This window comes from Chelonia mydas, chromosome 8 (genome assembly GCF_015237465.2).
Source record: "Chelonia mydas isolate rCheMyd1 chromosome 8, rCheMyd1.pri.v2, whole genome shotgun sequence".
In the NCBI taxonomy this organism is placed as follows: domain Eukaryota; kingdom Metazoa; phylum Chordata; order Testudines; family Cheloniidae; genus Chelonia; species Chelonia mydas.
In genome coordinates this window covers 89600049-89612117 of record NC_057854.1, presented here as the reverse complement: position 1 = coordinate 89612117, position 12069 = coordinate 89600049, and the positions used below count along the sequence as shown (strand labels likewise).

At 40.1% G+C, this 12069-nt stretch overlaps 1 protein-coding gene across 8 annotated transcripts in view; it reads left to right on the top strand.

The window, feature by feature from the left end:
* PATJ (PATJ crumbs cell polarity complex component) overlaps window positions 1-11855 on the top strand; it is a 210404-nt gene extending 198549 nt beyond the window's left edge. For 5 of the 8 annotated variants that reach the window (XM_043552634.1, XM_037906549.2, XM_027821512.3 and 2 more), the window contains 3 exons: window positions 3938-4044; window positions 6505-6628; window positions 9367-11855. In XM_043552634.1, the coding sequence (XP_043408569.1) occupies window positions 3938-4044; window positions 6505-6628; window positions 9367-9513 (378 nt within the window). In that variant the 3' untranslated portion in view covers window positions 9514-11855. The remainder of the gene's footprint in view (window positions 1-3937; window positions 4045-6504; window positions 6629-9366) is intronic. The other 3 variants (XM_043552635.1, XM_027821510.3, XM_027821508.3) reach the window with 1 other exon arrangement.
* Window positions 11856-12069: the final 214 nt, after the last annotated feature.

Here is a 12069-nt window from a genome sequence, read left to right as displayed (position 1 = left end):
TTTAAATTAATCTGCTTTCTGCAGGTGTAGTAATGAGATAAGAAGCTTTTTACAAGGTTGTTGAACTCTGATACATTCTTACTGCCACAGATTTGTGAATATAGATTTATTTTGCCATCGGGTTTTATTTAACAAGGAAATACGACAACTTTCCCCCCTCCTGGAATATTGTTGTAAAGAAATTTATTCCAGCTCCTACCTTCTGAACTATGTGGACTTCTGCTGTTGCCCTGACTACCCCAAAGGGAATGAATTATGAGCCTGAAACCTAGAACATGAAATTCCCATTAAAACTGTGGCATTCTGGTTTTTGCTTGATGATTTTACTAACAATCGCTGTTTGATGGGTTAGGACAGGGGTTCTCAACCTTTTTCTTTGAGCCCCCCCTCCCCTGCCATGTACTATTAACAACTCCAGGGCCCAGCAGATGGGGAGCCTCAAGGCTCTGGGCTTCAGCTGCCAGGCAAGGGGGAGTTTGGGGTTTTAGCCCTGTGGGGTTCCAGGCTTTGGCCACCAGGGAGAGGGAAGGTCTTGGGCATAGATGTACTTTGATTTCTATTTGGAGGGGGGGCACAGTGCCCTGGGGGGGAGTGCCACCTCCACCCCCTGACTCACCTCAGCAGCCCACCGAGCCTGTCTGGGTTGGGGGAGGGTGCAACCAAAAATTATAAATCTCTGCTCCCTGAGGGCTCTGCCAGCCCTGGAGCCAGCTCCACCTGCCCGGGCGGCTCTTATCGGCTGCACATACAGTGAAAGGGGGCTGGATGCTGAGGAGCAGCTGCAGCCCCCGGGCACCAGCAGCAGCAGGAGGATATGGGGAAACACCACGGACACCTGTTCCATGCCATTAGCCAGCGCAGCAGCTGCCATGCACTGTCTGGCTCCAGCTACCTGCCTCTGACCTGGCCAGGGGGCTGAGAAGCAGGTTTGCTATCTCATGGAGTCCTCTGAATCATGGAGTAGAGTGTTCACCCATGGGAAGTGAAAAGCAAAAGCTGTTCACTAATGCGTGGCCTTTACTAGATAATGAAGAGAGGCATTTCTGAGCTCCACATTTTTACATGGCTCCTTTACATGGCCCACAGAAAGTAGAATATGTTGCAGGAATACAGACAGAGTCTAGAAGAGAAGGGGAAATACTTTATTGGAGACAAGGCATATAAACAGAGAACTTCAAAGAATGGATTGAGTTGAAGCCTTCTATACTTCTATTTGTTTCACTGAGAAAGTAAATCATTCTTGAACTTAGCTTCACCTTACGTTTCACCTTTCATGTCATTGGTTTCATCTAAAGTATTAAGTTCCTTCCTGTGTGTTCTCTACTTACACACTTTCAGGTAGAAGCAGAAAAATACAGCTCATTTATTTCTGTTTAAATATTCTGCATAATTACTAATACTAGAAAACGTTCAAAATTGTGCTTATCTTGTAGCCATAAAAATCCACTCCTTTTGAAGAGGGAGGTATTGATCACTGATGAATGAATCATGGAGCATCAGCTTTAATCTGGTTATTTATTGAGTGGGTTTCTGAACTTCAAAAATCTGTCCCTTTGCCTGCCATGAGCCATGTGCTCCCCTCTGCTGCATGTATGGAGAAGCAAAAGTGAGCGTTAATTGTGGTAAAATGAGGCCATGAATAGGAATGATAGCTATGCAGCATACTCCTGTCATTGGCATGTATCTAAAGACCCTCTGTCAACAGCAATTCCTTGTGTTGTAATATGAGCATCAACAGGAGCAGTGTGCCTGGCCAGACAGGGAGGGAGTTGGGAAGCAACCACTTTCCACACTCAATTTGAATGAAATGTACATGCTTGCAGCTACAAATGTTTAGAAGAGTCCCAAACCACTTCATAACGGTTCCTCATTTCGTTTTCTGCAAAGAGAGAATGATCTAAAACTAACGTTCTGTGGAACCAAAAATTATTCTAGAGTGGAGACGGTCACTTTGTCTTTAACTAACCCCATTGTCCCTACATGTTGCAGGAGTCTTTTCCATGTGATTTGCAAAACTTAGGCAGCGTGTTCAAGTAATAGTTAGCTATCAAATTATTTGTGCAGTGAGCAAACTTTTTAACTAACTTTAATAAAAGTTGATGTAGATTGTTTCAATTTGAATTTACTTGCTGCTATTGTTGTTGGTTGTATTTATTTGTATTATCATAGTACCAGTTATGGATGAGGATGCCATTGTTCTAGGCACTGTATGAACACAGAATAAAAAGCTAGTCCCTTCCCCAAAGACTTACTATCTAAGTGTAAGATAAGAGACAACAGATGGATACTGACAGACTAGGAAGTCTAAGGAAACAATGAAACAAAATTGGTCAGCTTGACAGGTGGTGGCTTTCAGCCCCACAGTTATCAAGTTTTTTGTAGGCCTCACAGCAAAGTAAAGTTTTAAGAAGGGTTTTGCAGGAGAATAATTAATTTGTTTTGTGGAAGCTTGTCCCAAGCATGAGGGCAGCATGGGAGAGAACACGAAGGTGCTTGTTTGAAAATTTAACAGGTGGGGCATGGAGGCTGACATCATTGGCTGATTGGAGGCAGGAGCTGACTTTTTGATACCGAATGAGAGATGATAAGGTAGGATGGGGATAGGTCGTAAAGAACCTTGAAAGCAAAGAAGAATTGCTTATGCTTGGTACGATAGAGAGGAGACAACTAGAGAAGGGATGCAAAGAGGGGGTGACACAGACTAGGAAATGATCTTTGCAGCAGCAGGATCATAAATGGATATCAGCGGGTCAAAATTGCGTTTGTCACGTCAGAGGACAGGATGTTGCAGTAATGGAGACACGAGATGATGAAAGCGTGGCCAAGAGATCAACTGTGTGGATGGATAGGAAAAGGCCATATCTTAAAGGTGTTAGGCAGAAAGAATCTGTAAAACCTAGCCATAATCTGGATGTGAGGCCTAGAGAGAGGTCCAAATTGAAGATGACATCCAGAATATGAGACTAAATGACAGATGGAAAGGCAATGATGTCCATGGTGATTAAGAAAGGAGGTAGCAGGAAGGGTTTGGAGGGCAAGATTAAGAGCAGTCTTTTAGCCATATTGAGCTTGAGCTGATAGGTAGACATGCACAAGTTGATGTCAGTGAAAGAGGCTGAGTTTTTAGTTTGGACAGAAGGAAACAGGTCTGTAGTAGAGAGGTGGATCTGTAAATTGTCCACATAGAGATGGTAGTTGAACTTGTGTTTGTGGGTGAGATTACCCAGATATAAGGTGTGGAGTGAGAAGGAGACGTTAGAATTTGTGGGGGCAGAAGGATTAAAATGAAGGCCAGATTTTCTCCCTCCAACGAGAAATAAACAAAAAAACCCAGAGATATGGGGAAGAATGGGAAGAACAACTGAGATCTCCATTCAGTAGCTTCCAACAGATTGGTCCTTTGGAAGGTTAGGGTTATTTTGCTCTACAGGAGTAGGAGTTTCAGCCTCATGGATGCTTGTATCTCTGGGATTCACCAGTGATCAGGGTCTTCGGTTAGATAGCCTTTGCTTCGTACCCGCTCTGACGCCCCATTTGTGTCTCTTAGACCTTCCTACCAGCCCTGGGGCACCATTATGTCCCCCTGTTCCTTCATCTGCTGTTGCCCTGGAACGTGGCCTCTCTCCACCCACAATGCAGGAACGTGTACAAAACTTAATATAGTATGAAGCCGTAATCTGGCCTTAAATTAGAATAAAGGTGTTGTGCTGTATCCTGGCAGAAAATTGGTGGTCCTCTTAAATTTCTCTGTGATTTGAATGTAATTTGAGTTCAATTTATAAAGGACTTAAAAGATTAAAAAAATATTTTATCTGAGGTTTGGATTGTAAAAAGTAGCCATTTTTCTTAACATACTCAGTGTTTGTTTTGTAATAAGTAAAGATGTTGTTTAGCAGTCTGACCCATTGCTGACATTTTCTTGCATCCCGACTTTCAGGTTGTAGCCGACACCAATATCAGTGCCATAGCCAGCCAATTAGAGAGCATGTCTGCTGGATGTAATCTTAACTCCCCTACTCTTGATGGTCATTCTGAAGATCCAGAGTAAGTATGCACTCTTTGATGTTGGAGTATTCTAGTTCAGAGTACTGCCTAAAGGATACTCAAACATTTCCCTTCCCCTCGCACAGGCATGGACAGTGTATTTGCTCTCTTCTCTTGTCGTTTCTTTTTCAACTAATTTTTCAGCACCTTTAAAATGCTCACTATTGTCCTCTACTGGCAAGGAGTGGAACCATACCTGCCTTCATCTGGTAATTCAAATGTGAATCTTCATGCTTTTGTTTTTGATAGATTTCCAAAAAGCACATCTCCGTAGATTTTCCAGTTGATGTGTTTTGCAGCTTCCTCTTTGAAATGAGTTATGACAATTACAATTCAAAATAATCCACCATCTCGGGGATTAAAGAAGAAGAGGTTTTCAGAAAGCGGAGGGTTGATTTAAATGTTCCAAAATGTGCAACAAAATTATTTTTCTTTGTTCCTTGACTCTTTTTCCCCTTAATAACATGAAGGAATATTACAGATACAGATCAATAACATCTAATCATAGATATCTAAATTACAGATGTTCTGCAAATTGCACTTATTACATAGACTCACCAAAATTTAGAGATAGAAGACCTGCAAAGGTCATCTAGTCTATCCCTGTACCACACAGCATTGTTCTCAACCATATGTTCTCTAGTGCTTTCTCCAGTTTTAAGTATTCCAAGCTATTGAGCTCCCAACCCTTTCCTTGGGAGACTATTCTGCGGTAGAGCTCGCTGTCTGATCATTTTTCGTGATATTCAGATTAATTTCTTTTCACCCTGCGATATAACTAAGATTATGTTGCAGACATTTAGCCATGCTATACATGTTTAGCTCTTTCAACCTTTCCTCGGTCCTTCCAATCTTTCCTTTATCATTTTGTGTTCCTTTTGCCCTTCTTTTTTGCTGTTTGATTTTTATTTCTTTATTTTAAGAAATTGAGGACAATTTGGGGACACTAGTAACATTTTGTGAACACAGACTACAAGTGGGATGCTAGAAAACCTCATGCTGCACTAAAGCTGAAGTGTATCACTACTCTACAAGATTAATTAAGTTCTAGTAAATAAATTACCTACATGGACTCAAATAGGCTATTTCCACAAATACAAAGCTGCTAGTTTCTTTAGAAGTGGGTTTCAGGAAGGGAAAAACATTTGCACAGCAAGAAATGTGGTAGACTGTCATTTGCATGCATTTTGCTGAGCTTGAAGATGTTCATTTATATTAAAGAGATTCCATCTTCCATTAGCTTTTTCATTGTATTGTTCCTTTAGTCAATAATAATAATGCTTAGCGCTAACTGGAAAAACAAAAAAAATCACAATTATCTCAAATTGTTGCATGAATAACATCCATGCCTCTCTTGTGTTCTCTTTCCATGAATGTACATCCAGCCAATGTGAACTCTCACAAATATTTGAAAAAAGGGAGTTTTCATTTGAAGTTAAGAAGTTGTGGGAACTATTTTAAGCTTGCAAGTGCTAATATTTGCATTGAGTGCTTGTGCACTTCTCAAGTCAAAGAGCACGAATCAGATTGATTTGACCAACTTAGATTAGCAAAAAATCAAATACTCTCAGTCCATAAAGTTAAAAAAAAAAAAAAAAAAAAAAAGTCAGATACAGAAAAAAATATTGACTATTTTTCCAAACTGTGAATCAGTCTAAGAAACTGGCTTCTCAGATATTAAGCAAGCGGAAAAACTAAATCCATCAAATAAATTTTTCATTGTAAACTATTTATTCAGCTCCACTATTTACAGTGTGTGTTATGTCTGTAAATTACCTTGTGCTCATGAACTAGTAATGCTTCAAAACACCAGTGAGAGAGAGAAGAATATCCCATTTTTCATATGGGGAAACTGAGATCTGAATGATTATGGCCCCAATACTGCATGTTGCTCCAGGTTGGTAGACTTCTGAACCTGCACAGAGTAACTTTAGACATTGGGGCCTTTGTGACTCTTTGGTCCATGCTATAAGGCTGTGATAGATCTGAAATTAGAACTCAGGAATTTCTGGCTTCCGGTGTTATGTTCTGTCCACTAGAAACATTGCCTCTGAAGTCAGACGATAATGTTGTGTTGCTATGAAATGATGATGCAAATTCACTTCTCCTAAACTGGGGCAGAAGATGGACCTGTCAGGGAGCAAATCGTATTTAAAAACACATAGCAACTGTGTGGGCCTTACTCCTGAATCACAGTCTGCTATTGGGGGATAATGTGCTTTTGTTGAATCCTATTAAAATAAGTATATACAAAGTGAAGTCAATGGGACTCTACTTCGGTTCACAGGTCCATGCTAGTGCATTCCAACATGGGATCAGAGACATGGTATGTGAAATTTATGAAAAACAGTTTAAAGGAAAATGGGTGTCCATTTGAATCTATTTGAAAGTGTTCCTTCTACAAAAAGACACACACTGGATATATATTGTTCTTCTAAGTGGTATTCATTGTTTTTTCAGGGCTCCTCAGCCTAAGATTATTGCTTTGGAGAAAGGTTCTGATGGCCTGGGTTTTAGTATTGTGGGGGGATATGGAAGTCCCCATGGAGACCTGCCCATTTATGTCAAGACTATATTTGCCAAGGTATCTTTTTTTTTTTTTTTCCTTTTTGCATATATCTTTTAAAAAAAACCCTACCGTTAGGAACAGATAACAAGTCTAATGCAAAAGAATTGTGTCCAATTTGTCTGGGTATGCGTGATTTGATCATCACTGCCTGGACCCAAAGCTCACTGTCAGCTAGCAAGGATGAGGGAAAAGCTGCTGTTTCATTATACTGACATGTGGAAAGAAAGACCTCATCTGAGCAAATACATGTTACTCCATGTATTTGGGAAACGTCTTTAAAATAGTCTGTATAAGGCATTATTTATCTGTAGGTCTCAAAGTGCTGTGCACAAGTGTATAAGTAGCATTTTACATTGGGGAAACAGTTGCAGAGAGGTTAAATGTTTTGCTAAGGTCACAAAGTTAATTGCAAAGCCAGAAGTAAAACTCAGGTCTCTGTGGTCAGCTGCTCCCTCACGTCCATGTTGTGGCCAACTTGGATGAGAAAAGACTCTCTGAAAGAGGAAGATGCTGTCAGCCTGATTCTCCATTGCCCTGCATGTTGTGAGGTCACTTACACCAGTGCAAACTGGGTATAAAATGCTACCATATGACAACAGTAGTGTTTCACACTTTGCACTGGTGTAGATGACTTCACAAGGGGCAGGGTGATGGGGAATCAGGCCCTATGGCTTTATTAATTTTTAACTTCCCTGTTTCCCCTTGGGAAGTGCTCACCACCACCACAGCCTCCCCCTTCTCTCCTTTTTTAACTTTCAAAGGTGTAGTTTCAAAAGCTTTGAAAGTGGCTGTGGGGGTTTTACCTCCTGTGCTCTGCTCTTGTTCAAGAGGAGGATTCCTGCCTGCAGCCTGACAGTCTTGCTTTCTTGCAGCTAAGGTGTAAACATGGACCGAACCACAGAATTTGCATCAGGTTTCAAGCTTCCCTAAAGATATGGCATGCATGAATCCAAGATCTTGGTTTGGCCCATGGTAAAAATAGGGACTAGCCATGAAGTGCAGATCCCCATCCTAATTTCCCCATCACTCACTGGTGTAAAGATCTGGAATTCTGGCTCAATTCAGTTCTAGCCCTATTGAATTTGGAATGGGTAACAGAAAGATGTGTTAGCATAAAGTCACTTTTATGGTACAGTCTCAATGAAAGAGACCGAACAGAAAAAATGGTAGGGGACTGATGTAAGGCTGCATAAATATCTAGGGAGTTCCGCAAACATCTCAGGCCAGTGATTTTGTAGAGTATTCCAGGCACTTAGAATTGCTTTTCTCTTCAGTGAATCCAAACTTCAATAGAAGAAAAGACTTTGGGACTAGTACTCACATTTCAGAATGCCTTTTTGTCTTTCCCTTCAAATAACCTCTTGCGTAGACTCTCTAGGCATGTTTCTAATCACTGGTTTGCTTTATACTGACTCCAAGGCCCATCAGATGCAGCCCAGATGGAGAGCAGACTGCCTTTATAAGCTTTTGGCACAAGGCCTGGAGTTTAGTGTCATTTTCCTGTCCTAAAGCCATCAATGCATTCACGAACCTTGATGCATCCTTGATGCATCCACGAACTACTGCACAATAATAATAATAATGCATCCTGCCTTTTATGTCGTTGGGAGCCTTATGCCTTCAGCAATACATTTAGTTGTTTTAGTGGAACATCTTACAGTGTTTTGCTCTGTTTTATGTAACTTTACCTATGTTTTTTGGAGGGAAAATAAAGTCCACCCTTGGCACTGAGCAAAAAATAAATAAATAAAACTAAAAGCTTCCAGGTTTCTATAAATACTTTTCTCTTTGATCTTCTATACCAGTTCAGATGCTTGGGTTAGGATTCTTCCCAATAAGCAGATGAACACAGAACAGTAAAGGCCTGGCTTTCATTTGCATGGTGGTCCTGCTAGACTACTTTTGGCAGTGTAAAAGGGCTTTAAAATGAGTGTGTAGAACGGGGCCATTGTGTAAATGAGAATCAGGATCTGTAACTTTGAGTCGTGTCCCACTCATATAAGAGTCAAGCCATCTCTCAGCTTTCAGCTGTTTCTCTCTCCAGCTGGCAAAAAACCCTCACCCTAGGAGGGTGCTGCTGGAGGAGAGCAGGCCTCTAAGGCGAAACAAGCCCTGTGGCACACACCCTGTGCAGCTGCCCTAACAGCACACACCAGGCCCTCATCCAGTGCCCCACCTCCTTATCCCAGCAAGGAAACCAGGGCCAAGTGGGGCCATGCTCCAACTCAGCCACGCATTGCTAGACCCTTCTACCTAAGGGGTGGCTCAGACTCAGAAGTGGTGAGTGGCAAGGGTCTCCCTGCAGAGAGCCATGACAAGATAGAAAGTCCTAGAAAGGTCCCACTGTCCTTCAAAGGACTCTGCCCCATTAAAGGAGAAAGGGTTCAGGAGCTCCCAGCCAGATTACTACACTGAGGACTGCAATGGCTCTAGCCACCAGACTAAGGACGAAAGGAAGTGTACAGCCCTCCTGCTTCAAAGACTTGACCCCTTCCTTGAAGAGGAACAGATGTCCCAGAAAAGGGCACAAACAGAGCAGCAAATCCCCTGTGCCCACCCACCCACTTGCATCAAGTCTCTGCCAAATACCATCAGCATTTACCAGCACGATACTGAGTCATGGCTGCAGGAAAGAGTTGAGGTTTAAAATTGGTAACAAAGAGACTTGATGTTACTGAGCAGTGTCATGCTGTATTTTTTAAAAATAATTTAGAAGTCACATCAAATTGTTTGGTCATTTTTGTTGTTTGCAGGGAGCAGCTGCAGATGATGGCAGATTGAAGCGTGGCGATCAGATTTTAGCCGTTAATGGAGAAGCTTTGGAAGGTGTTACTCATGAGCAAGCTGTAGCTATTCTGAAATGCCAGAAAGGATCTGTAACATTAACAGTGTTGTCATGAATCTCATTGCACCGTGGAGATGAATGCAATTATTTTAAAACATCGTAGAGCTGCTTTAATAATGTACAGTCCTGAGTGAGATGAAAAACAAACTCCAGATAAGATTAATATATTCTAATCCTATTGTCTGTATGGCTAGCATACATCTGTGGTTTCATTTAGTCTTATAAATGAAGCTTATTGGTCAGTAATTTTTCTACTTCTTTAATATCTTGTGGCTTCTGTTTCCTCTCAACAAGGTTATCTTAGAACACTTCAATAAACTGTGTGTGTTTTACTTCAGTTAAACATCAGTTTATCCCCATCAGTAGGAAATCCCTGTTACAATTGCTGAAACTGAAATTAACGCGCACACGCAAAAGAGAATTTAGATCATCATCTGATCTCATCTGAATATAATACTCAGCAGAAATAAATGCTAAGTGACTTGTCATCTCACTCATGATTTACTTATGCTAATTGTCCTTTCAAGTATGCCAAAAAACATTAACAACATAATTAAATTACCACTGTTCCAAGTGATGAAATATCTGATTCTCCTCTGGGAAAGTGTTTGTGCTCTGCACAGTAAGTTTGACAGTCAAATGCTAACTTTTCATATTTATCTCTCTGGATAGGTCCAGGCCAGTTAGTGAGGATTATTGTGATGAATCAATTTTCAGCCTTTAACATTAAAAACAAAAACAAAACAAAACAAAAAATGGGGGAGGGGCCTGTTTTTTCAGGTCTCTTAAAATTTCCATGACAGTCTTTTAAGATCTTTATGTGGCATGAGCAAGATGTCTTATTCTGTTCTAATTAATTTTTTATAGAAAAAGAAATGTTCTGAAATGACCAAGATGCTCAGTACATGCATTTGTAATTGTGCTGAATTGCAGTACTAGTGTCCACAGTTAGACTTAAAAAGGCCAAAGTTTGCCTCCATAATGTGGTACTATAATTCAGCTAATGTGAAAGCTCGTAAGCTGTGATTCCCACTAGTGCTGAAGGCTAAATGAAGGCAGACTGAACCATTTTGCAAGTTTCCAGAAGTCTGCATGGTGTCAGCTGGCATGGGAAAGGGACCTTCACTTATCAAGAACAACCACCCATCCAGTATCCTATGTTTCAGATTGCTAGAACCTAGTTTTGTACAATGCCACGAAGAGATTTAGCAAGTGAACGTGTAAAGCAAATAAGTGGTAATGCAAGTCCATGCAGTTTAATCTTTCTGATTTTGTGGAGACTGGTGGCTTGCAGAAAGCACCTCAGTATGATGTAGGGCTAAGAGGACTAATTTTTAATGATGATGATGGTACAGCAAGGAAAAGTACTTAAATCGGCAGCTGATTTAATTATCAATTGTGTGAGAGACCTTTCTATCGGTAAATGAAACCAGGCTTCTTTTCAAAATCCTATAATTACTGTTCTTCAGTATGTTTTAGCTAAAATGGGATAGTCTCCTGACTGTATACAGAAAAGTATATTGAAGTGAGGTAACAAGTGATAAAGTAGTAAGCACAGAAGAGATGATGAGCTCTTATTAAAAATGTTGTTTTCCTTATCTCATTTAAAAATGATCTCTAAATATAACAAATCACAAAGTGCATTAACTTGTTGGAATATTTTGTGGGTATTCCATAAATAGTGCCTGAAAGAGACTTATGTTTTAAAATGGATTTCATTTCCATTGTGCTGGTTGATTTATTAATATGAAGTGTTAGTGGAATCTTGTTTATAGATGCACATCAAATGTCCAGAGGTATCGAATTGAAGAACTTTTAACTACCCACCTTTGGTTGCCAGAACATCCAAGTATGTCGAAGCTAAATGCACCTACGTAAACCTTTTAGATGCACCTTGTTAAAATAATTTTTCAAGGTTATGACCAAAATCTAAATAACCATTACATGCATACTTGAAAATATTGCAGCATTGGTCTATTAAATTTTACGTGGCCATTTGTCATCTCTTATGCACATATGGTTGATATAAAGAATATAGAATTTATGGGCTGAGATTTTGCACTTCTCATTGTTCAGATTTGAGATAATATTATTGCTTCTTGTAATTTGCACTTTTTCTGTGTGCTGAGTATGTTACTGCCAAAAATTGCATTGCAGCTAATTGATAAACCAGTGAACGTGTGGGGAAGGCAAGTACAGTATTTAAAGGACCAATTCTAGAATTAAATTTCAATTACACTTGTCTGGGTCGAGGTGTTCTGGTTTGTTAAAATTATTATCTACTTCTGTGCAAGGGAAAAAACCAATGAAACTTACTGATGGTATGTTTATGTATATCAGTCAAACAAGATGTTTTATTATTTCCAAAGATTCTAAATAAAATTCAGTTACTAAGAAGTTGTGCATTCTTTTTTCTTTTTTTCTTTTTTTCTTTTTTTTTTTTTTTGGTACTTTTAAAGAATTTCGCTTCTAGTCCATATTAAATTTTATCCCAGGGTGTAATGTTTGCTATTGACAGTAATGAGCCTCACTTACTTTCCAGTAGGGGTATGAACATCTGTACCTATGGGACTGATCAGAGAATGTTTTGACAGGCAGCTGAGTCCATCCC